General features: G+C 52.1%; 1 protein-coding gene across 2 annotated transcripts in view; it reads right to left on the bottom strand.

Moving 5' to 3' along the window:
* The window catches only part of ADRB2 (adrenoceptor beta 2), a 37,066-nt gene extending 30,129 nt beyond the window's left edge, over positions 1–6,937 (bottom strand). Inside the window, exon 1 of one of the 2 annotated variants that reach the window (XR_008468866.1) lies at positions 4,701–6,937. Coding sequence is in view for 1 of the 2 variants with exons in the window: in XM_054217503.1 (XP_054073478.1) it covers positions 5,763–6,936 (1,174 nt within the window). In the remaining variant the exon portion in view is untranslated. The remainder of the gene's footprint in view (positions 1–4,700) is intronic. The other variant, XM_054217503.1, reaches the window with a different exon arrangement.
* Positions 6,938–26,424: the final 19,487 nt, after the last annotated feature.

Below are 26,424 nucleotides of genomic sequence, written 5' to 3'. Positions count from 1 at the left end.
TTTTGTGGCAGGCAAACACGAGCCTCCGTCCTTCTGCCCAGGGTGCAAGAGGGAGCGGTTGTGCCACAGGGTCTGCCCGTGCCACCAGCTGCAGCTCGGGCCCTTGAGGAACAGCCGTAGAGCATCTCCCAAGAGGCAGCCCAACTCTGTAATACGACAAAAAGCACCTACAGGTCCCCACAGGTGCCCTGTGCGGCTGGTCACCCCGCAGGAATGTCTCTGATAAGAGGGTGTAGCTACCCCAGCTGCCAAATGACGGTGTTCTCACAGCCTGGGATGTGTGTTCATTGCAAAATGTTCTCTTTGCCCCTAGGAAGAAAGGTTAGGGCTGATGCTCGCTTTCAAAACAGCTCCAATAAAAGAATAACAAGGGGAAGAAGTGCTCGGGCTGCTGGGTTCAAGTCTCAGAAAGAGCCAAGCTTTCACATTAAAAGAGACTGTGTTGCACTGGGAGGAGACACCAAAGCGTGGCTGCGGTCCTACTCGTGGACCTGAGAAACCAAGCACAAGTGTAAAAACAGCGAGGTAAGGGACCTTAATCCTTGCAAAACACTAGCCTCGGGGAGCCGGGGGTCACACTACCTCTCTGCTGAGAACAACATCCAAGACCAGGGGGGCTTTTCAAAACAGCCCTTGCTCCTCTGAACCTGAAGGAGCACCCTGGGTACCGTGCACACTGCAAACCTGAAGTGCAGGCACCGATACTGTCTTACAAGTTAGCAAAAGGCGTGGGTCAGCCGAGGTACGAGGTGCTTCACTGGGGCTGGATGCTTCTGTAAAGACAGCTGGGGAGGGGGAAGACTGGGGCGATGCTGGTGAGCAGACCAGCAGGCACCTTTCCTGGCTCCCCCTTTCCATCCTCCCTGCCCAGGGACACAGCCAGGCACTGCCACGCTTGCTCAGGAAACCTTTGCTTCCCCGCCGCTTTTAGAAGGATGGTGCTTTCTGTCTGCTGACAGAGAACAAAGAACGGAACGTGCAAGATAGGACACCCTCCCTCCTGCCAGGCTCCTAAACCCACCTCCTTGGGAAATGGATTCATCACACCAGTGGAAGCAAACACTCAGAGGCAGAGGACTGGCAAAGGGAGGGGGACAGAAACCCTTCCTTTAGCCAGTGCCGGTGCTTGAGACTGCTGACAGCAGGACCATCGTAATAGCAGAAGGGCACAAGATGCTGGGAGACAGATTGCAGCCTGCTGTTTACTCCTAGCCCTCCCCTCTACGGCAAAAACATGTCCCTTATGGTAAATAAATACATAAATAAGCCCTTTGAAAAGCCCAGCGGCTGTGACGTGGGAGAGCTGAAGAGCACGTTGTGTGCCTGCTCGCACATCCGCTCGCTCTCCGGAGGAGCTGGGCTCTCCTTTCTGCACTACTAATCCCTGGCCTATTTTCAAGCATTTGGGTGCATTTGGTAACTTAAGTCTCTTCCCTCCCTCTCTGCCGTACCCGCTGCCTCGGCAGTGTCCTTGGGCCGGGGTCCCACCTTCCCCTGAACCACAGGGGAGGCCACCAGGTGTGGACTGGGCTCCACAGGTGAGGCCAAGCCCACCCCGACACCCCACGCCAAGGCGATATGCACTGACAGGCGACGCTGCGCATTAGGAATTGCCAAAGAACCGGTGATATGAGGCGCTTTGGGAACAGCCAGTCCTCAAGAGATGCTCGGGTCGAGCTCCCAGTGGGGATCTGCACCTAGACCCGGTCCCCTCCACCAGCTCCCCTTGCACTTCCACACCTCCTCGGTGCCGGAGCAAGCAGCAGGTTATATTTCAAGGCCTGAGCTTCCCAGAAAGCAAAAGCTCTCCAGGAATGCTCCCAAGAGGCAAAGGACTGGCATAACTCAGCAGCTCTCCATACCCTGCCCGTTTTGGAGGACAAAGCAAAGACAGCCCCTGATGTGGAAACTGCAGCTGCCCGAATCACAAGCAGGACCTACGGCGAGGGCAGTATTTTGTAACAACACAAAAGCTGCGTTTGTGACGCTCACCTTGACTAAGACTTCAAAACCAATAACAATCTGTTTGGCCAAAGAGCCTAAAAGCAGTGAATGTACCACAAAGCTCCCGTCAGCTGTACCCACTGACACCGGGGGGTGGACGGTGTCCCACCCGTGCTCTATCCGTCTTTGTGGCAGTGGCGTAAGGTACAAACCAGCAGCACAGAAGGTACCCTGCTCTGTTTGCAATAGGAATTTGGTATTTTGTCACAGTGATTCTCCTCAAATGAAGTCACAGCTGTGTGTTTGATCAGATATATTTAACCTGAGCCAACTCTCTGCTTAGTGTTAAAATCCGAAGTACCCCAAAATCAATTTAAGCAGCTAGTATCCTGACTTCAGTGCTCCATTTTTTAATGCCTAGCATGTATCTATAAAACTATCTTTTTTTATTAAAAAAATATTCTAACAAGCCAGAGGATTCCTTTACGTAACTTTTCTTTTTCAACCACAGAACAGGGAAGGTTTGTCAGGTTCAGCTTTGGTGATGCCATATTTTTTTCCTCCAATATTTCTCTCTTTCAATTCCAGCTGCTCCCCAGAACTGCACAGCTCCTATTCACCAGTTTTACTAACGTTGCCTTAGAGGAAAGAAACAAGTTCTTCAACACTCAGACTTCGTTGCAAGCCCGAGGTTTCCTAAAACTGTAGCTGAGCATGGGAGTACCGAGGTCAACTGCCCAGTGCAAACAGCCCCATGTCCCCCATCCCTTCCACGTGCACTCTGGATGCTGTAGTGGTTCTGCAATTAGCCACTTGCTCGTCTCTCAGCTTTGGCTACATACAGCCACAATGCCTGAAGTATGAGCAGAGCCAGACAAACAGATAGAGCAATTATTTGGACAACAAATTCCTGGTCCACAACATTTGCTACCGAAATGCAAATAATTAATAACAGTAAAAACACAAACAGCAACTGAAATGTGGACACTGGATTTCTTGGCGCTGGAGGCTCCTGCCCCAAAGCCAGTAGGAGTTTGGCTGCTGAGGCTGCCAGAGGCTGGTCTGACCCCTATCAGGAGGGACATCACTGTGGGACACCTCCTCCCGCTGTGCCCTTGCTACCCGCTAACCTACGCTGCCCCCAGGCATTGCAAAATGCAGCAAGTGGCTGGCAAGATCAAAAACACAGGAGATAAAACAACACAGGCGATATCGATCACTAAAATCAAGAGGTTAATTTTTACTTCCCCCTGAATACTCCATAATAATCTTGCTTCGCACTGAGCTAAAGTGCATCTCTAGCCCCCAGCGCGTACCTACACGGACACCGCAGCATGCCACCCTCTCGCATTTCAATCCTTGTACAGTACGAAGCAAACAGCACCTGACTGCTGGTCCCAGTCCTGCGCTGGGTCTCCCCCTGCTCCGACAGCCTGTTAATGTTTATCTGGGGAGCAAATGTTTTTGCTGACCTGGAGCCTCACACACCTCATGCCATCACACCTCTCCTTTGCTCAAGTGGCTCATGCTCAAAGGACTTGAGGCGCTGCTGGCAGCCCCACCAAGGCAGCGGGTGAGGGCAGCGAGAGGCACAGGCATGGCAGCAGACAGCCAGAGGCAGGAGGGAAGGGCTCTCGGGCACATTCCCTGCCTCTGCTGTAGTGCTGAGCTGGAAAGGCTGCAAGAGGAGCTGAGCCAGCACCCGTGACAGGGCTAGAGGAGCAGAGGGCTTTTACAGCTGTTCCTCCTTCCCAGCACCCTTTCCAAGCAGGATCAGGACCGCTTTGGGAAAGAAAGGAGCACTAGGATTTTCCAGACCCCAGCCCCAGCCAACAAGAGCCAGGTTGGGCTTTACCATGAGGAGTATGAGAGCTCAAGGAGGAGCTGGTCACTGCCCTGCACCTTGCAACAGCCGCAGCAGAGGCCAGCAGCAATCCGCGCCCCCTCCCCGCCCAGTGCCATTCCGGGGGGGGATTCCCCTCCAGTTCTCCCTGGGGCTGCCCCGTTCGGCAGCAGCGCTTGGGGCAAGTCCTTCTCAGAGCACACAAGAGAGCCAGGGCCGCACGGGGACTGCACAGAGGTGTCAGCAGCCAGAAACTCTGCTCCATTCCCCCTCCCAGCCCCCGACCTCCTTCCAGCTCTGCCCCAAACCCCCTCTGCCGCCTGCAGCGGCGGGCACCAGCCCCAGGGGACTCGGCTCCGGGTCACCCCCCGGCTAGCTGGTCACCCCACCGATCCCCAAAGCCAGCTCTGCCGGGCACCCACCGATCCCCAAACTGACCACAACATGTCCCCAGGAGGGGAGATGAGCCCGAGCATCCCCCCACGGGACACCAGGGCCCCACAGACTGCCGGTAGGTCCCGTCAGCCACCGTTTCCCCGCACCTCTCCCGAGCGTTTCTGAAAACCCCCCGCACTTGGACCATCCTCCCGCCCCTCGGGTCCAGCCTTTCACACAGCAGCCGCAGGTGAAAGCAATGCGGGGGGGCGCTCCATTTCCCACCCCGACTGCTGATTTTCCCCAGCTGGGAACTTTCCGAGAGCAAGCCCTCGGCAGCAGTGCCACCCCTGTCGCCGTCGCCGTCCCGTGGCGTCCCGCAGCCCACACCTGCCCGCCCGTGTCTGCCGCCCCCCTGACAGCCCTGCGCGCCCGCCGCCAACTCTTCCAGCCCGGGAACGAAATGCAAAGCCTGCAACAAGCCGAAAAAAAAAAAACCAAAAAAACCCCAAACCCCTCAACAAACAAACCAACCAACCTCCAGCCGTCCCGCGGCCAGAGCCGTGCTTCCAGCCTGCCACTGAAAATAAAACATCCCCTCCCTCCCCACCTCCTCGGGCTCGCGGTCATTTGAGACTTGAAGTTAATTAAACAAACCGGGCAGTTTAAAAGCTTTGGTTGGAGCCTCAACAAGAGGACGGGCTGTGGTTGTAGCAGCATTTCACCCAACTTCCCAGCACCGCATTCCTGAGTCCCACAGTCACAGTCTCACATTCTGGGCAAACAGTCGATTTATTTCTATTATTATTATATTATTATTTCAGCAGAAAGTCCTATAGCATTTGGCAAAAAAAAAACCAAAACCCAAAAAAACAACATTCGCTGTTTCTGGGCGTTGTTTAAACCGTCCCAGTGCCTGCACCAGCCGCCGATCCGACACAGCCCTGCCGAGCCGCGCTCCTAGCCCCCCTCCCCGGGGATATTGTCGCAGGGTGCCACCTCCGCACAAGTCCCCTGGGCTGCACAACCCTGTCACCGCCGCCCGAGGCTGCCCTCCTGGCCGGGGAGGGGTCCCACGGCCAGCGGCTCGGTGATGAGCAGGGACCCGGGCAGACGGGCGGCTCCGCGGGCGGTGCTGCCGGCGGAGGTGGGGGGGGGGGGCGCTGCAGCCCCGGCCCCCCTCCCGCCGCCCCGGTACGGTCATGAGGTAGTTGAACACTGGCCGCGGCCAGGCAGTTCCTCTAGGGACGAGATTTCTGCACAGCCTTAAATTCCGCCCCCCCTCCACCCCCCTGGCTCGAAGGACCCACGGCCCTGCCCCTAAACGGGCCGACTGCAAGGAGCCCGCCCGACCCTGCCCGGGGCAACCCCCCACCTGTTTGCAGGTTTGCCGACTTTTGGGGTTTCTTGCAGCCATTAGATTTTAGGTGCGCTCTAGAGGAGGATTATTATTATTATTATTATTATTATTATTATTATTATTATTATTATTATTATTATAATGGGTTTTGGTTTTCCTTAGATAAAGGCTCCTCTTTATAACCGATGTGTGCCACGCCAGAGCCCCTCGCGTCTCGAAGCTACCCGCTAGGCACAGTACCTTTGCAGTGCAAAAAGTCCTCGGGGTGAGGGAAGGAGCCCTCTTCGCAGAGCAACTCGCAGGTTTTATCCGATGCCAGGGGGTAGCCGTTGTGCTCCTCGTTGTAGTCGCTCTTGCCGTTGCTGTTTGAGTAGCCGTTGGCATACATCTTCAGGGCGGACCTGCGGAGGCACAGGAGCTCCTGGAAGGCATACCTGAAGTCCGGGCTCCGGCAGTAGATCAAAGGGTTGAAGGCAGAGTTGACATAGCCCAGCCAGTTCAAGAGGATGTACACGTACTTGGGTATGATGTCGTCCTGGATGACATGCACGATGTTGACGATGAAGAAGGGCAGCCAGCACAGCGTGAAGGTGCCCATGATGATGCCCAGGGTCTTGAGGGCCTTGTGCTCCTTCAAGAAGAACTTGGAGGAACGGCGGTGCCCAGCTCCCCCTTTCTGCTCCAGCTCCTTGTTCTGGGTGTGAAACCTCCCCTCGCTCCTGTCTATCTTCTGCAACTGCTTCTTGGCCACCTGGAAGACCCTGGCGTACACAAACACCATGACCACGAGTGGAAGGTAGAAGGAGATGATGGAGGAGGCAATGGCGTAGGCTTGGTTGGTGAAGAAATCGCAACATGTGTCCTTCTCGTAGCACAGGATGGCCTCCTCACGGTCTGCCCGGTACCAGTGCATTTGTATGGGCAAGAAGGAGGTGAGGGCTGAGACCACCCACACCACGAGGATGACCACACGTGCTTTGCTTTTGGTCAGCAGGCTCTGGTACTTGAAAGGGGAGGTGATGGCAAAGTACCGGTCCACGGCAATGACGCAGAGGGTCTCGATGCTGGCCGTGACGCAGAGCACGTCCAAGGAGGTCCAGAACTCACACCAGAAGTTCCCAAACTTCCACATTTCCATAATGATGTGGCTGGCGCCGAAGGGCACCACGGCCAGCCCCATCACCAGGTCAGCGCAGGCCAGCGAGGTGATGAAGTAGTTGGTGACAGTCTGCAGGCGCTGGAACCGGGCGATGGCAGTGATCACCAGCACGTTGCCGAAGACGATGGCCAGCACGATCACCGACATGAGGATCCCCATGCCCACCATCCACACGTCCCGCGACACCGTGGGGTCGGCGGCGCTCTGGTTGGCGCTCACGTTGCCGCCGGGCAGCTCGGTGCCTGCCACCCCCATGGCCCCCCGCTTCCCTCCCCTCCCCTCCCCTCCAGCAGCCCCCCGGGCGGGCGGCGGGGGCTTGCTTTTGCCTAGGGCTCCTCGGCGGCAGCGCTGCACCGGGAGCCGCGCATACGGGACGGCAGGTGCGGGGCGGGCTGGGCGCGGGGGGGGGGGTGCTCACGCTGGACGTGCCTGGGAGCGCTCCGCACCTCGCCGTTCCGTTCCGCGCCGCTCCCGTCCCGTCCCGTCCCGTCCCGTCCCGCGCGCGGCGGCCGCGCGCCCGCCCGACTGCCCTCAGCCCGTTGGGCGCCGCGGAGCTTATAGCGACACCCGCCGTGACATCAGCCCCACACAGCCAATGGCAGCCCGCGCCGCGCCCCGCGCCCCGCGCGCACCTCGCACCCCCCCACAGCCCCCCCGCACCAACACACACACACACACACACACACCCGCCCCGGCCGCCTGCCCCACGCGTGTCCCCGCCCGCGCGCTCTCCGCGGCCACGCGTGGTCCCCACCCCAGGGTGTCCCCACGCCGCGGTGTCCCCACGCTCCCCCCATACTCCACGCTTAATGCTCCCCCCCCTCCCTCCGCGGTGTCGCCCTCCCCCGCCCACGCGTGTCTCCACCCCAGGGTGTCCCCCTGGTTTCCACCCCACCTGTGCCCCCAGGCCCTGCCCCGCGGTGTCCCCGCGCCTTCCGCAAGCGCTCCCTGCCTCAGGGGGTGTCCCTGCAGCCCCTGCCCCCCGGGGGTTGTCCCCACCCCCCCCCACACACGCACCCCTGTGTGCTCCCTGCCCCGGGGTGTCCCCAGCACGCGTGGCACCAGGAAAATCCTGAGGATGCTGGTACTCACAGAGGCTTTGTTCCTGGCTGGGCATGGGGCTTTGGCTTTCCGGAGAGCTCCCACCCTCACGGGTGACACTTAGTGCCAGGAGGTGTGACCCATCAATGTGCACTCATGGACCAGAAAGCCAACCACATCCTGGGCTGCATCCCCAGCAGGGTGGCCAGCAGGGCGAGCGGGGGATTCTACCCCTCTGCTCTGCTCTAGGGAGACCCCACCTGGACCACCGCATCCAGCTCTGGGGCCTCCAACAGCAGAAGGACATGGATCTGTTGGAGCGGGGCCAGAGGAGGCCACGAAGATGCTCCAAGGGCTGGAGCCCCTCTGCTGGGAGGGCTGAGAGAGCTGGGGGTGTTCAGCCTGGAGAAGAGAAGGCTCCAGGGAGACATTAGAGCCACTTCCAGTCCCTAAAGGGGCTCCAGGAGAGATGGAGAGGGACTCTGGATCAGGGAGTGGAGTGATAGGATGAGGGGTAACAGATTTTAAACTGAAAGAAGGGAGATTTAGATTAGATACAAGGAAAAAATTTTTACAATGAGGATGATGAAACACTGGCATAGGTTGCCCAGTGAGGTGGTGGATGCTGCGTCCCTGGAAACACTCAAGGTTGCCACTTTGAGCAACCTGATCTAGTTGAAGATGTCCCTGCTCATTGCAGGGGGGTTAGACTAGATGACCTTTAAAGGTCTCTTCCAACCCAAACTATTCTATGATTCTATGTCACCCAGGTCTCTGTCCCCCCCAGCCCCCAGCCCAGCACCGTTGCTGCAGCTTCACCCCCAGCCCAGCACCCCGCTGAGCACAGGGTGGTGGGATGCATCCGAGTGCTGGAGCTTCAGCCGAGCTCCAGAAACCCCAGAGATGGTCAAGGCGTCCCCTCAACTGTCCCAGGAGTGCTGGCCGGGGGGGGAGGCTGTGTGACTGCTGCGCGCTGCCACGCTGCAGCCAGGCGTGTGCTTAGCTTCAGACGCTATCACAAATATTTCCCTCCAAAGCAAACAAATTTGCTAAATAAGGACTAAGGAATCCTGCAAACTTCCTTCTAACCTAACGGGAGATAGCGCTGCTGTTGGAATTTCATTTCTGCCCATTGCTCCGCACTGACACCCTCCAGCCCCGCGCCGCTCTCCTGCAGAGACACGACGCTGCCTGCAGGCGCCGGGGGGCTCATGGGGGCGACAGCGAAGTGGCTTCTAAAATTACCTTATGCCGCAGAAAGGGAGAACAGAAAGAGTCGCTTTTGCTCAGTGTCTCGTTGGGTGCTGCACTGTGGCTATCCTGCAGCAGAGGCAGTGGAGGACTCCTGCCTTTGTTAGCAATTAAACAGTTATTAATGTTAAATCTTATTTGAAACACATTAGTGGCTGATGTCTGATGGGGCTTCACGATTCTGCCCTGTTTTTCCCGGGTGACAAGGCGGTGCGGCTGTGCCGAGGGCCGGGCACCGGCAGTGGTGTCTGGGCTGCGGTGGGGAGCAGCCTGCGCCCCGCGCCGCGTCCCACCGGGTGTCTGTGTCACACCCGGGCTGCACCCCGGCGCTTGATAGAGAAGAGCCTGGTGTACGGAGAGAAAGCTTTGTGTTTTAAAACAGAGGGGCGGAACAGGGGCTGGGAAATCAGGAAATGAGATGGAAGGCAGTTTCGGTGGTGTGAGGTTTCTATCGAGGCAGGGATCTTCCTGAACTGGTGGCTTCCACACTCCGCTTCGGTATCTGCGCACTAAAATGAAGAGACGGGGACAGAAGGTCCACGGGGCACCTCTTCCCACTGCAGACCCGCGCAGCCTTCGGAAAGCAGGGGCGTCCGGGGGAGCCACGTGTGCAGTGCTAATGGCCTTAGCTGATTACCAGGAGTTTCCCCTGCCCACCGCGGAGATAAACGGGGCCGTACATTTCCCGCGGGTACCGACAGGTACGACTGCAACTGGCCGGTGGGAGCCTGTAGCACTCCGTTGGCTTTCGCAGCTTCACGCCAGCGGAGGCCTGCCCCGGCCGCAGTCGCGGTCTCGGTGAGCGCTTGCTGGGTGCAGGATCCCTTCCCCGGTCCCATGCACAGCGGCCCCCACACGGCCCCTCTGCCCCGGGGCCAGCTGCACACACGTCGCAGGGAAGCACGGCAAGAAACTGCTGGAAAAGCGGAGGCACAGATGAGATGCAATATCAGGAGAGCAGAGCAGAACAGGGAAGGAAAAGCAGGAGGCGTGGGAATGACACATCCTCAGCTCCCTGTTCCCCCTTCTCTTTTAAGAGCTGATTGGAAAGGTCTAGAAAGTGATCAAAGTAAGTTTCTGGTAATGACCTGGTGAGTTAGCTGTGCTGTTTCCCGTGGGTTAGGCTAACATCTGGGAATACTCTGACACCAAATCAAAGCATTCAAAAAGCGTTAGGGCTCCTGTCACAACAGACACCCAAATGCTCATCCCTGCATGAAGCACTGAGTCTTGAAAGGAGGAGAAGCAGGTCTGGGGACTCGGTGGGAAACAGCAGCTCTGGGAGAGTCAAAGCTAAATTCTCTGCTCCGTAACAAGTGCTTTATCAAAGGCGTGTGATGTCCTGCACATCCCTGGGAACAGTCCTACATCCCTCTCCGGAGCCTGCTTCAGGGCTCTAGAAATCTCTGTGGCCCACGGTGCAGAAATCAGCCAGCCCAGGTTACATCTGAATATTTGTCCTCGTTGTACTCTATTCAAAGAAGCCCGAACCTCTGCTTTAGTTAACGGGGCGTGGCGGAGGAAGCAGAGAAAGGCTGATTTTTCTTCCTTGATTCTGCAGCTCTTGCTTGTGTTGGCAATCTTTGTTCACCCAAGTGAGGTGTGTCGGGGTGGGCCCATGGCTTGAGCTGATTCCTGCCCGTGGCTACGCAGCCGTGACCCACACCAAGTGGGACTAGTGATCACGGATTCAAAACAAAGGCAGGAATTTGCCCCACAGAAAAATAAATTTCATCACCCAAACTCTGCATTGCTTTTGAGGTTTGCATGCCTTTATCTGTGCTTTTGAGTAGTTATTATCTTTCCAGCATGTTCAAGGCTTCTTATTTAAACAAATATGATACCAGCCCTCAGAGGAGAGGTGAAGAAGACAGTTAAGTTTGCGTTTCTTATGCTGCCTAAACTGGGGAGAGCCCCAGCCCACCCCAGAATGCCTCCTTCAGGGTTCCTTGGGCTTGGCGGATGTCAAAACCAGGAACCGCTCATTTGTTTCGTGCAGCACATCTGCACCGCTGACCCCGCTGCTTTGTCATCATGCTAATCTTTTCTCTTTTTATAATTGGATGTGTGCTCCCTCCTTGCTGGGTGACATTTGAAGAACGGCCGGTGGGATCAATGAGAAAGGCAGGGTTGGTCGAAAGAGGTAATCACTTTTATTAGCCCAACTGACATAATTGGAAAAAACAACCAGGCTTTGGGGCATGCAAAACCTTCCTCGGGACTGGGACTAGCTGGGACGCTGGCCTTAGCCCTGCCTGCCCAGATGCTTATCACAAGCGGGAAAGCACGAAGCGCTCTGATATTAAGCAGCTGGCCAGGTCAGGCCCTTGGCAGGCACTCGCAAGTGACAGCGTTCGGCGGGAGAGGAATTTGTAAAATTCTCTTCTTGCAGAGAACTGCTAAGTAACAGTATTTGTCCGGCATGTCGCCGCGGGGAGGGCTGGGGAGCAGAAGCAGCGTGCAGATGGCATGGGAGCATTCCAAGCCTGCGGGAAAAGGGACAGGGGACAATTTCTGCGGGTCACCTCTGCCTTCCTTCAGGGAATGCTTCCTCATTCTCCCGCAGCCTGGCAGGGCTGCGGGAGCCCGGGGCAGGTTGGCTGGGGCAGCAGCAGTTCCTGGCTCTGCGTTCCTCTTCCTCTCTTGCTTCACAAGCCATGAGGGGGAGCCACCCGTGACTCGCAGCTCCCCGTTAATCTCTCTCCTTTATGCCTGTTTGGATCAACAGCGCAATTACAAACTAGGGTTCGAGTGTTAAAGTGGGGGTTTTGTGTTGGCTTGTTTCTCTTGGAGCTCCCTGCACGGTCTGGTGGGAGCCCTGGGGCATCTCCTTGCTCCAGGAGCCCGCAGCCATCAGGAGAAGCCCAGGGCTCCCTTTGGCACCCACCTACCTCAGGGAGGACAGCAGAAGGGACAGAAACACTCCTGCTGCTTTTCAAGATGGAAGATGCTGCCATCCGCGCCCTCGAGCAGCCGTCCCCAGCCCCAACACCCCCGAGGACCGTGCCCACCCCACGCTCTGCAGGAGGACGGGGTGGCAGAGGGGCTCTCCTCTGCTCTGGGGGCTGCAGGATAACGTGAAGTGCCTGAGACAGTGCCCATCTGACACGGGAGCATCCCTAACGCTTCCACAGGTGCCACCGCTGTTAAAGAGTGCCCGTCCCCACATCCTCCCACATGGAGGTGAGAAGGGAAACTGAGGGGGCAAATCAATCACCTCGCACCAAGGCGGGCAGGGTCAGGATCCTCTGCTCCTCTCTGTGCATCTCCCAGGGCACCTGCTGAGTGTGAGACCACGGCTATTAACCTCTGGAGTACTGGCATTTGTAGGGAGGCGGTTATTGTCCTTTTTTTTTTTTTTCTTTTTTCGGCTAGACCAAAGTAAAAGGAAACTACTGAATATGAGCAATGACCCCAGTGAAAACTGAGGCGCTTTATATGGAACATGACACTGGCTGGAACAGCTGAACACCAGAGATTCATTGTCTCTGGGCCAAATACTGAACTGCTTGCCTGTAAATCAATACTGATGGTGAATACAGGTTACGAAGTGACACAACATGAGGGCAGCAGAGGAAACAGAAGAGAGCACCGGTATAGTAGTTAGAGATAAAAGATTCTTATCAAGACTTTTTTTCTTCTCGTTACTGTGTTTCTCATAACTGAACATCATTTTCATAAGCAGAGACCGTCTCTAACCTGCACCTCCCTCTTGACTCGTCCCTGGCAATGACCTCTGAGCCCATGCTGCCAGCAGTCCTTTCTAGTCCTCTCCCCGGTATCTTGTTTCCCCTCGTGGTGCAAAGCCATGGTGTGAGGCTGCAGCAGGGGAGTTTGCCACACAGGGGAGGGTTTTTGAGTGCAAAATGCACCCCATCCTCCAGGCATCAGCAGCACCAAGGTGGCTTCTGCTCTATTACCCTCACCCAGCAGATCGGAGGAGACACCAGTGAGGTGTAATGGGCACCCGGGGCCACGGAGCAGGTAAGGCTACATAAATGTAGCCATAATTTCATGGGAGCCTGGGCTGGAGCCACGCTGAATCGCACGGTCGTAGTGTGAGACAGACAGGTCTCATTCAAACACAAATGCACCGAGCTGCGGTCATACTGAGGTGCTTTGCTTCTCTCTTCCAGCCTTTTTCCAGCCCTTGCTCTTGCAAGGCGGTCTGAGCTCCTCAGATAATGCTCAGTACCATTAGACAGGAGGCAAATTGTATGGCGCCTACGCTGACCCAAGGTAAACCTCTGACTCGCATAAATAATGGTCATGTATATAGGGGCACAACAGGGAAGCAGCACAGAAAGCACAGGCCCCCCTGCCCTCTTCACCTCTCCACCATCAATGAGGGTCTACTGTACCCCTAAGGTGAGCCCTGGTCCTGGAGACAGAGGTCCCTGCTTGCAACGGGGCCAGAGCTTCACCTCTCATTCCTAATTTTAGAAGGCTACTTCATGAGCTTATAGGAAAGGGAACTCTGTGTGCCGGAATATGTGCCCAGTTCTACTGAGTCCAAGAGGAAATTTGTTTTTTCCTGAGAGCTTTCTTATCAAATCTGCTGCATATCAAACCCAAAATAGCTTGTGTGGCTGCTGGTCAGACCAAGCTTTCCCTCAGCTCTGAGGGATGGTTCAAGAGCGAGAGGAGGATTTGCTAATGCCCTGCTGCAGGGTGGCACGGCCATGGTGGGTGCTGTGTGAACGCTCTTCATCTGGTGCAAACCCGAGGGGGTTCAATTTAATTTAATCACCTTTTCCACCGTGGGCAAGGCCCTTGGCGTGATCTGAAAGCAGGTACACCGACATGTGCCGGGGTCAAGCCAACAGCTGGTGCCTGGGTGCCCTGAGCCTGGCAGGACAGAGCCAGCTGGGGAGCTGAGATGTGCGAAAGGAGAAGATGGGCAGGTGGAGATGGGGCTGAGCTCTAACCATAGCTCTGCACTGTGTGCGTGGCCAGGGGGACGGGCAGCAGCGGCAAGGGTGCAGGAGGAAGGGCTTCAGCAATGCCAAGATCTTGGACAGATTTGAACAGCCCATGCTGGAGATGATGGCACCCTGGGTAGCCAGAGCATGAGTAGGTCAAGTCTGCCATGCCCACACTGTCAGCAGATGCCTGGCCATCCTGTGGGCATCTTTCAAAAGCTATGCAGTCGCTGGGAGCTACAATGTCTTCTGAGCCCCTGGGCAAGTGCTTAGCATTGTGTAATGGAGCGTAAATACTCCTTGTGTAAGGAGAAAAGACTATAGTCCTTGGCATTTGGTTCCTAGATCAGGTAGACCTTCTCAGTCATTGTGCCCTTAATTTTCTGTTTTCCCTCAGTGAGGCAGAATTAATTATTCCTCCAAGCATCTGAAGAGGACATCCACTACTGTCTGTCAGATCTTTTGGAGAAGGCTTCACAAGGTAGGGCTGAAAAGGTTGTTTTTCTCTGTGGTTACAACTTATATGGTCCCATCCTTTACCTAAGTACCTTGCTGGAAAAAAGAAATCACAGTTCACAAGTGGCTTAGGATAAACCCAGGCTTGTCTTATTTCTTTGTTACGCCTCAGTCTGACTGTAGCCATCAGTCCGACTGTTTTACACAGGGATTGGACACTTGCAGTGGGAATTGTCAGGAAAATTTTGCTCTTAGCATGGAAGTGAGTCGATGCTCTAAAAGAAACGCAGCAGTTGTGTTATGCAAGATTTGGGGGACAAGAGGATCCTTTAGAAGTGAATGCATTTGAGGAAAATGATCACTCTGAGAGTCCTGGACACAAACATCACAAACATCTCCAGAACATGCAAAGATACTTATTTTGCTGGTTACCATCAACAAATTTGCCTAATTGGGGACCATGTCTAGTAACAAAAAGTGTGGTAAACACTAAGATACCAAGGTGATGTGTACAACAGAAGAAGGCAGGCAGAACTTAGGCTCCATAGCTCGCATATAGCTTGTACCCTCTCAGCCTGGTCATGACACCTGACGTGAACCCTGTTTAACTTATTCCGTAACTCTGGGAGAAATCTGCAGCACATTTCCAGCTCATATTGCATATCCCACCTACTATACATCAGCGAGTCCTCATTTTTTCTGCTCATTAATGAACTCGGGCTAAATCCAGAGCAGCACATGAAAGTGAAAGGCACCGTCTCTCATGACCACCCAGACTCTCTACCCACCCCAGCCCACTCTGGAATGTCAGAACAAACACTGTGTGTAATTCCTTAAACAATGAAGGCAATCGCTTTTAGACGGGCTATTGTGTATGGCATTCGTCTAGGGGATGGTATCTCTGAATGGCGTTTTGTGTCTTGGTGCATTTTAATAGCACGTGAGATTACATCTCTGGCTAGTGTTTTTATTTGCTATAGTATGGTAATTGGGTGATTTTAATCTGTGGTTGGTTTTTTTTTTTTAATGTAGCTAGCCCTGAGGGAAATGGTGTAAGGCTGTCTCTTACTAAAATTAGCCTTGGCAAACTCAAATTCTCCCCTTCCGCCAGCTCACGACAAAACACCTGGGATAAAAAATGTCTGCAAGTCCAACCAGCTAAATAGATAAGAGAACCTGCAGCCTGGGTTGTCTCTCCTACTCAGGCTATGAACCTCTTCGACGGAGGCACAGACTCAACGTTTTGAGAATCCTATATCCTCTAGAATTCCTCCCCATTCCCCAGAGAACAGACGTGCTCTCCCTCAGTTCACCAGGAAAGTATCAAAGGCTCAACTTTTTGCCGAAAAAAAAAAAGGTCGTGCATGATGCCTGAGGACTTCTTTGATTGCATCCCTGGAGATGCTGCTGCAGCGATGGCCCAGTCCTGGCAGTCAGCGCAGAAGCAGAGTAGCTCTCCAGGAACCCAACCTCTGTGCTTGCACTCCTCTCACGCAGTCGCCTGTGTCCAGCTCTTCGTGTCCATGGGGACCTCATTGCCACTACGGGCCCCCGGGAGGAGTTTTTTGCACTTAGATTTCCAGTTCTGGAAACATTTTTCCCTGAAAATGTCTCCGACTTTCACACCGCAGCTGGGCTGTTCCCGAGGGCAGGTAAACCAAGAGCCATAATGAAGATCTTAATGTATGAATTGACATGCTGGCTCCTTGCCTTCTCCCCAGAATGAAAGAAATTAATACAATGTTCCTGATGTGCCTGTAAATATTTCTGCAGTGAACTGAGCCCTGCCCAGCCATTGATTTCCCACTTCAAAGGTCAAAGCCATTTGGTTTCATCATCGCTTGTGTAATCCTCTGATGGAAGTGGAAAGCAGGGAGAGGTGTCCCAGAGACCTGGAGGAGCAGGTGGCGCAACGAGGGAGATCCTGCCATTCCAAAATGCAGAGCTAGATGTGCACGTAGATCTGGATTGAGGATTAGGGAGGGGAGAAGGCAGAAATGCCGTTGCCCTCTCGTTGGCTAGATGTCCTCCCTGCAGGCCACTGCGGTTTCATCTGTGGGGTTTCTAGCAGCCCACCTGGCTCCTCTGCAGAGATGCTGGTTACCCTGAAAATCATGCTGAGCTCTTCTCCCCGCGGCTGCCAGGTCCCTCTGAGCCAGAGTTTGACGGCTCTCGCCAAAAGGATATGCCTGTGCCTGGCAGCTCCGCTGCGCAACCAAACAGCAGCAGCATGGTTGAATCTCATGGAGTTGTACATTTTTCTGGGGATGCTATAAAGGCAGATGCCGTCAAACAAATTGACTTCATCCTTAAAATAGAAAAGCCTTGGGGATCCAGCAGGTAGAAACGCTTTCCTCCAGCTCACGCCAATGCCAGCCGAGAGCCGGTGTGCTGTGCTGTCCTCGTCCCACCTCCTTTGCACAGGAGGAGCCCCTGTGTTTCCCCGCAGGAGCACAAGGGGCTTTTATTCCAGTTTTTAACCTCTCTGTGAGTCACCACAGCTCCCCACTCTCCCTGGTGTCCTTGTCATTGATGAATTCTTTAGTCATCGCTGCTTCATTGGTAATGTTACTGCAGGCAGCCAGCGGGATGCGCGTACAGTGTGGGTAAAACACGCACAGGGAGGGACCTGTGTGCATCCCTGTTGGCACCAGAGCTTCCTCCATGCACGATTAGCCAGAAGGGTGGTGGGGCCGGACCGCATGGGCTTCCCAGCTCCCTCTCGGTGCGTGGTCCCTGCCTGCTTAGGGCACACGGGGAAGGTGGCTGCCCTTTGCCAGCGCAGCAGCTGATTTTGCTTCTCAAGACTGAAGTGTGGTACAGGAGCAGCGTTCACCTCCCAGAGCTGACAACACAGGGCTGGGCATATCAGGGTGGAGGAACGTTGGTCCAGAAACAGGAACTTTTGCCTGTCACCTGTTTACACAACCCTTGTTTTTCACCAGATATTTGCAACAGATCCTTAGTTTCATCTCCTAAACTACTCTTGTGTAGCTGAAAGAAACAGACTGAGGAGATCTCAGCAACCCAAGCACAAAGTCCCCGTTAGGACTGGGGGCACAGCTTGTGTGGATGGCTTTGTCACTCAGCTGCAGACTAAGGTGGGTCAGGAGCTGTCACCGCCACCAGCCGAACGTAGCACAGGGCTTTCTCCCACAAAAACACGATAGGTGACTGAGATGAAGGCTTCCTTTGGAGAATAACTCACTCCTTTAAGCAGTTTCCATAACAACTTAAATAGCTTCCAAAGAGACTGTCTAAAGTTAGAAGACCACGGGTGATTTTAGAGGCAAAGCAGAGGTGTGGAGGAGAACCTGGTGGTTTGCCGTGTCTGATGTCTGCTCTACCAGTTCTGACTGTCCTGTGCAGTGTATCCCAGACTTTTCGTCTGGAAAAAAGCCTTGTCCCTTTCCAGATTTAGGGTTTTAGGGTGACTGTGGCTGATAGACCCTAATAAGACATATTTTATGGGAAGGTATACATTCCCTTTCCTTGTAAATCTCAGTTCATTCCTATTGCATGAGTTAAGGCAGCTGCCGAGTTCGAGTGGGTGCAGTTTTAAAAGGGAAAATCCTGCTTGAAGTCCAAAATAAATAATAATGAATATAGCCCTGTGAAAAGTAATTAGGAGGCTTTAAATAAACTAAACTAAAATAAACGGCACCCCCCCGCCCCTTCACCTGCTAGCAACTTGACTTCGGCAGTGGTATTTCCCAGCCAGGGTGGATGTGGACGGTTTATTGCAGCAGGTAAAGCAGTCCAGAGCACACAGAGCGGCTGCTTTTCACCAGTCTGTGGTGCCAAGAGTAACAACCTTCTCCTTCAGACCGAGTGTGGGACCAGGAGGTCGTGGGTCCTGGCTCCATCACTCATACCGCCAGCCAAGTCACCGAACCTTTCTTTTCCCCCAAGAATTTGAAGCCCATTAACTAAACAACCCTCACAGTCTGTGTTATTATTATCATTATGAGTGAAGTCATCAGCTTTTGTGAGAGATGTAGGAGACCCCAGTTCACAGGAGCTTTGCTGTGGGGGGAGGAACGAAGACGTCTGGCCCAGCCTCATGAGACCCAGCTCTTGACTTTTCCATGCCTGTTCACATCGTTCAAAGGGGAGCCCGTGTCAGGAAGCAAATGCCTCATATTGAACCCCAAAAAGGCAAAACAGGAGGCAAAAGTGTAGCTGAGCACAGTCTGAAACGCCTCCGCCTTGTCCTTGACATGGCTGCACCATCTCCCTCCTGGCCGCTTCTCAGGCCCCTCTCTTGCACATTCAAGTCCATTATCAGGACTACAGCAGAGTCCTGCTAGGGTCTGGATTTCCTCAAATGCAGACCTTTTCCTGGAGTATTGTTTCAAATTGTTTCATTGATGCCCTTAGATTAGACCCAAGAATGTAATGGCACCACGTGACCTCCAAAGCATCTTCAAACAATTTTCACTCTGTGTGCAGTGTCCTCTCTATCCTATAAAGGCAAAATCTTCTTTTTACTCACCTACTTTCCACTGATATATTTACTTCACAAAATAAAAGTACATGATAGCTGTTTAGCGTTGGCTAAATGAAAAACAAGCTTGTTGCTTAGCTATTCATTACATAAATACTAATTACAACTAAATAGTCCAACCCTTTAAGAAAAAAAGGTAGCCGAGCAGTGAGGGTGGCCATGCAGTGTATCTCATATTTAACGGGGCTGTTATAGTTCCCTCCGTTCTACTGGTGGAAGCACTACTGAATTTCTTATCTGGGTTGTCAGTGGAGCCAAATCATCTGTTCTTCATCTATAAAGGGTCTGTTCATCTCTGGCGACTCCTATCTCTGCTGTTACTGGAAAATTGATAGTAGCTATCCACTACTTCTTCTAGGATGGTGGCTAGGGAAGTGGATGCTTTATGTGGTTATTACAGTTAATACCACAGCTCAAGTATTGCTAGCCATCTGCCACATAACATATCGATTTGGAATAAGGAAAGCAGGAGCCTTATAGGAATTATTTTTTTTTTTTGGCCACTGTGTCCATCATCGTTTTCTTACCCACATCTATATATACACCCACTGATAAAGCTCAAAGGATTTTACTGGATGCAAGCGTACTTCACCTGGGAATAGGACAAGGCACTTCAGAGAAGGAGCCTTGCGTCAGTTGGTTTTGGACCACTCCCCAGCAAATGTGGCTGCTGATAAGGACACAGCATTGTTAGCCTTGGATCCTTCACCCCAGAGTGTGTATCTCCTGTTGCAAATTATAAATCACGGGTTTCTTAAAGGCATATTGACTGTCAGGGTTCCTTGATGGTCGGAGATGTTGCTGACAGCTCCCATTTGTGCAGTTGTTCGAGGCAGGGTGATCGCTTGCTCTGCTGGGTCAGGGGGGCTCTCCTGGGAAAACAAGAGAAGAAAAGGCTGTAGCAGTAACTGCAGAGCTGAATCATCAACAGCTCAGCCCATTGCTGCCAGCTGACAGCAGAAGGCAACGAGCCTCATTTGCCTCTCTCAAAGACTACTTTTAGTTGGCCTGTAGTTTCAGTGAGACTTGTCAGACACGCTAAGAGCCAGTCATGGGGAGAAGAACATGCTGGCAGCATCCTTTATCTCTGCAGAGCAGAAGATCTGATAGCAGACAAGGAAACCTCAGCTTCGGACGCGCCTCTCAAGCACATTTTCACCTGGCACAGCAGTTTGTAAAGCCCCAGGAGGAATTAAAGCCCTTTTGGTGCCACTGTGATCAGTGCTTGTCAGCTGGTGGCCCACAGGGAGGAGATGACAACCATGCAATGTCCCATACGTGCAGGGGTGACACCCAGGGACCATCCCCGGGCTCCTGGCAGGCCATAGCAAAGCACAGTCCCAGGTCTTGAAGCGCTGCACAGTGCAGAACAGACAGGTTTCTGATCATCATACTGGTGGCTGGGAGAAAAATAGGATGCATGGAGATGTCTGAGGACTTACTCATGCGTTAAAGCATGTTTTTAAGTTCTGCCAAGACAGAAGGATTAGGGAGGGATTTTTTTATCTGTTTTTTTTTTTAAAGATTGCTTTTAGTTGTGGTTTGGCACAGCAGCGTTGTAGGTCTTTCAAGGGTTGAATTGAGTAGGTCAGTGTCCTTCATAAATGCCATCATGAGCTGGGACTAAGGTCTGGTACAGCAGGGAAAGGACAGAGACAAAGGGCAAAGCCACGCGAAAGTGGGGGCTGTTTTGTTCTTGTGCTGAAGCCTCTTCAGCATGGGCTTTGCCAGGATCAGGAAGAGATGAAACCCGATGGTTTTGGTGAAGGCTACTATGAGTCTGCAGTACTGCTGGTGGGATTTCCTGCATTCTTAGCATTTTTCCCCAGGAAGAAATATTTTCTTCTCTGCTCCCTCCATCTGCTGCTTGTCTACCACCTTGCAAGGGCCATGTGGTGGGGCTGCTGCCCACTTACTCACACAAAGAGGTTTCATTATCAAATTGCGAAGGAAAAACCCTGACAAAAATAGGAAGGGTGACAGGAAGGGAGAGAGCTCTAGGCCAGCAACTGGGGCTCTCTCCCAGTTCACTCATCCACCACTTCTTCATGTCTCGATGCTTTAATGTAAGCAAATGCGTATCTGCCTACACCCAAATTAACATGCGACAACTCAGTGTCTGGTTGCTGCTCCCTGCACCTCCCTTTGCACCATGCTTAGCATAGCTGGGAGATACTGGTTAAAACGCCTTCTGCTCATATAGTTCAGGACAGCAGAGGAGAACTAAATAAAGCAGTCAGTTGCCCTAAAGGGCCTTTATTGGAAGTAATGGCTTTCAGAGTACCCAGGATTTGGAATGTGAAGAGACAAGATTTAGGAAAATGACGAGTCCACCCAAGAGTGAGCGCTGGTTTTATTAATGTAGAGTTCCAGTAATTTATCTATCTGAAGCGGCAAGTCAGGTGATTGAGGGTGTTAAGCACCACAGCCTGGGTGGCTGGGCTGGAGTCGCTGCCGTGTGCGCTAATGAACCTCCTCTATTCAACAAGGAAAGCCTCTGTGCGTGGAGATGACTCAGAACTGCTGATGTGAAGTAAAATTGTAATGCACCGTCTCTAGCAGCAGCATAGGGAGGACAGATCTTCTATTATCCCTGCAGTGCTTCAGGAGAGAAGGGAACCACTTGTAAAATTGTCCTCAGTATGGACCAGAGACCCTCTGCTGAGTCCCTTCTAGAGTCTTGCTGACATGCTGTCAACAGGCTATTGAATATTGTAATTAACTTTAAAACATGCTAGTGGAGTAGACAAAGAAAGAGGAAAGAAGCTAAATAGCTGCTGAAGAAATATTTTCACCTAATTCCAAGATAGGAGCACCACTTTATTTTTTTTCTCGGGGGGGGGGGGGAGTTTCTTCTTCCTGAAGGTTCATTTATTTTCCTCCACTCTGTCATAGGCTCCATCATTTGTCTCTGTCTCTAAACGCACGCAAGCCAGAGCAGGGACCCAGTGTACTGGAGACACATGTCACCATGGAGGACACACATAGCACAGCAGGGATGCAAGCCAAAACTTTGGGAGCTCTCATATCACGCACCGGTGTTTACCAGGCAGGCTCTGGACATGCTGGAGGGATGTGCACGTGCCTGCGCATAATCTGGAGGCCCCCGTGGGACAATGTAGTTGTGCTTGATGACTTGTTTTAAAAATTATGGTGTTTTGCTTATGGCTTCTCTCCCCAGTGCTCCGTGACTGACATAAACTTCTCTGGAAGAGGCTGGTTGATGAAGAGCTACCACATCAACGATGCAAACAAACTGCAGTCCCACGCGTTTGGGCGTGTCCAAGCTGCAGTGGGCAGTTCTAGCGGCAGCAGGGCCTCCACGCTGGGAACGAGGATGTCCTGTGCCGGTGCCCTCATCTCAGCTTTCACCTGACTCTTCTTCAGTGCTTGAAGCCAAAGCAGACGCAGGCAGAGGAAAAGGTGGAATGAAGGAAAGAAGCAATGTGCAATTAGAGGGAATTTTTGCGATGTTGACAAGCCAGGGTTGTCTAATAATTGGATTAATTTGTTAGTGCCCAGTCAACACCTAAAATTATAAGCCATTCAAGCTTCTGTTTGCCTGTTCCACAGCTCATGTTTTTGGCATTTCATATGGATGAACCTTGTGTTCTCTCCACCTCAGTAAAGGTCATCCATCTTGGATCCTATTACTTGTCATGGATGAGAAGTCGTCTTTCTAGTCAGTCTCCTAGGGATGTTCATAAAATCCCACATCACAGGGGAGCTCGACTTGGCTCTACAGTCAGTATAACTCAGGGCTGTATTTGAAGCTCCTTACATCCTCAGGGTAGAGGGTCTGAAATTCAACTCATCCTCTTGGATTTCCATACCGTACTCCATCTTCAAGGGATGGAATATGCTGCACCGGAGGAACGATTAGGACATTAGCTGGCAGTGCTCCTAGTAGTGAATTGTCTTCATATCTGACCATATAGGGTATTAAGGCCCACAGTCCAAAACTGTTTTAATAAGAAAACAACATGAAATCTATATTCTGCATCCAGTGAAACTTTGTATTTGCAAGCACTGAAATGAGCTTGTGGCTGTATATCGTACTGAGAAATTGCTCCTTGCATTTTAAATCATAGAACATTTAAAAGTTATAACTTGGATTAGCGCGTGGGAATGCTAGCTGCTGTTACAGGTAATGAGGAGAGCTGTGTTTTGCAAAATGCAAGGAAAGGACCTTTCAAATGCATCCCTACTGTTCCTGGAGAAGACAAAGCACTTAACATAAAAGAATAAAGTCAGCTACGGTGGGCATGTTATCACTTCTTGTTTGCAGCAAGAAAAGCAAAACTGAATGGGTTTCTAAGTGCCAGGAGCAATATTTCATTATCTGAAAGGTAAGTCCATAAAAATTGTGTACTTCCTACTTTAGACACAAACCAGAGGAAGGTTAAAACAGGAGTACTAAGATAAATTCTATTCTATATGGCAAAAATAGGTTTATTTTCCATGTAAAGGCAAGATTAAGTGCTGCATTACTGATGGCTGGTTGTGATAAGACGGTATCTGACTGACATGTAGATGAAGATTATTAGTGCTGACCTCCTCTGTCCACAAAGCCCACATTAAAGGAGATGGAAACAGTTTTGTGAACAAAACACAGAAACATGACTGTTTCCTCCTGTTTCAGGCATCCAGTGCGCATGAAGTAAGGTTTTGTACTATCTATGGAGGTAAAAGTTTGTTCAGATTTCTGAATGCCTCTTTGATACTCTTCTTCAAGTGCCTCCAGAGAATATTCTTTCTCCTGAGAGGTGCTTTCTCGATTTTCTTTTTCTTTCAGCTGAAGGCAAATTAGACGAATAGCAAGATAAGACTTTGTAACTATTCAGATTATAAGAAAGTGAATTCAAGCGTCAGTTCAGTGTTAAGGACCTTTGTACGTCATATGGGAAAGGTGAGAACAGGTACCAGTGGTTATGACAGGAGCTACAACAGGGTTATTAAGACTGAAACCACAGAGACAAACAAGGAGCTTCCGCAGGTTTTCTCCTCTGTTATTTGGTGCTGAAACCTGGGAATACCTGGTTCCTTGTGCAAAATGGATGTTCCACTGATGCTGCAGGACATCATTCCTAGTACAGCGCCTGTCACCATGTCTCTTAGGTTTTGAACATTTTAACCTAGTTTGGATACGGTTGGAACGTGCAGAAAGCTCCGGGGTTTGTACAGCACATTTGGCCAGCATGCTAGACAGTATCAGCCTCATCCCGTGATTTTGTTGCAAGCCTCCCAGCCTGCTGCAGAAAGTCTGAAGATTCTTTAAAGTTTGTACACGCTGACGTTAACGGAGCCCCTCGCTGCGGAAATAAAACTGAAGAGAACTTCTGGCACAATTCAGAACGATACATAGTTTTGTGGTGACCTCTCCATAGCAAACGCAAATCTTTATCTCTTTGCTTGGCACCATGTGAAATGTTTGACATGTGAATTTGAATTCATGTCTATATACAGGACTTAAAAGGCCCTGTGGGCCAAAGCATATGAGCCACCTCTAAAGGTCCTTGTCCTCACTGCTCCCTGCAGGAGCAGAGAAATGGTGTTAATTCTCTTTTTTTTTAATCCAAGAGAAGATGAAGTATGGAAAGGTTGAGTGAGTTGCTCAGGGACATGCAGGAGATCAGTAGCAGAGCAGAGCCGCCAAGTCCCGTTTCCCAGCTGCTCTGTGTGTGCCCTTAAAGAAGGTTTTCTCCCACTGCCGGGGAGGTGGTGGGCTGCCCCAGCACCCATTGCTGGTGGGGAAGATACACCCCACTCCAGCCCCACGTCGAATCTGCTTCTCTTCCAACTGCAGGTCTGCCCCGTTGTTTCAGTTTGTTTCCCAGACTGGCGAAGAAGGAAAACGCTGTAATTTAGCAGCTGTCTGACAGCATTTGACCTTTACATGACAAGCGGTATTCCTCAGCAGCGTGCATCAGAGGTTTGCTTTGGTTTACATTTATTTTGTTCAACTTCATCTCTCGTAGGCATCCAAAGTGAAGCCAATTGGATGAGACAGGCTGGATCTCTCAGCATCTTGAAGTAATCTGTAAGGAACCAGCAGCACGATAGTCATTAGGCAGCAGTTGCTGCAAACAGCTTTGGGGAATTTGTCTCCACTAAAGAGAGTTCTTGTGTCAGAGGGAGGATTGGGAAAGCCTCGGCAAACAGGGCTTTGTTTGTCTTGGAAGAACTTCGGGGAATCACAGGGAAAGTTGGAAGTGACTGGTGGAAATGACCCCATCCGGCCTTCTGCATGAGTGCCTTGGAAGCTGTCGCTCTTCCAGCTTCCCCGTATCTCTTTTAACTAACCCTTTGCTAAAAAGCAAAGTCATAGCTCCATCCCTGCTACGTTTATCACAGCACAAAGTGTGTCTCTCGCTGCAAAAACGATGACATTCCGCAAAATCAGAGCACGATTTAGGCACAGGGATACGACTCAAAAGCTTTATAATGGCGCTGTGCACATGTACACTGACTTGTTCAGACAGGGACCACTCAATCGGCTTAAAAGGTCCTTAAAGGTGAATCAGCCGGGTGGCAGGCCTTCATATGCTGCTTACCACGTTCCGCTTTGGCGGTGGGATTTTCCAAGCAGCTTTGGCCTTACACTGCTGGCACCGAAGCCGGCGGCAAAGCCAAGCCTGTTCAGGAGTCGGTGTTTAGCAGCCTTCCCGACCCTGCGGTGGTCCCAGCGCCTCCCCGAGGACGGCAGCTTTGCGGACTCCAGCGGCGCCACACACCAACAGCTCAGCAAGAGTCAGCCACAAGGAATACTCAGGATTTGAGGGCTGCTGGGCAGGCTTGAAATAAAACCGTTTTATAGCTAGAGCTTGGCAAGGATGAGTGATTTTGAGAGTTTAAAAAAAAAAAAAAAAGGAAAAAGAACAAATTGCAGTCTTTTGATTTTCAGGGTTTCTTTGCATTGGCAAGGAATTGCAGCGCATTGCAGCGTCCAGCTGAGATTATTCTGACTTTTTATTGCGCAGGTGGTCAGTCAGAGCCTCTGGGCATCTTGGCCTTCGGAAACAGCACTTTCATACGCAGCTGAGGGGAGGCAGTGATGGTTCAGGCTGCTTCTTGGTCTGGTCTGCTCTCTGCGAAAATCCTAATAAATCCCATCCTGAATGCTCAATGAGTTCAGCTCAAATGTGTCTGTTTGTGAGGACGAGGTGCCACAGGCAGGCCCAGGATGGGGAATGAGAAATTAATTCCCAAAACCAGGTACCAAAACAATCGCAGAAGGTTGTCCTGGCCCAGAGTATTTCCCCAGTGTTTGGGTTAAAAATTTGAGACTGACTCTAAAAATAGGATGTACTTCCAAATTTTGCCCATCCCTGGAAGAAAGTTTCCATTCATATAGACTTATATTACCGCAGCTTGCTCTTTGATAGAGGTCCTGGCTACACGCTCCACTGCTGCTGGATTGCTGCAGGGTGCCTGTGCGGTGCCTGTGCTCCTGGAAAACCTGCACGTGGAGCACTCAGGGTTCCTCTGACAGGACCCCCATGGGCATGCTCAGAGCATGCTTGGGCTCCCACATCTTCATAGGGTTAGAAATGTGCCCCAGACCTA

The sequence above is a fragment of the Rissa tridactyla genome, chromosome 11, assembly GCF_028500815.1.
Source record: "Rissa tridactyla isolate bRisTri1 chromosome 11, bRisTri1.patW.cur.20221130, whole genome shotgun sequence".
In the NCBI taxonomy this organism is placed as follows: Eukaryota; Metazoa; Chordata; class Aves; order Charadriiformes; family Laridae; genus Rissa; species Rissa tridactyla.
Note: the sequence above shows the minus strand (reverse complement) of the source record. Positions and strands in the feature narration are given on the sequence as shown.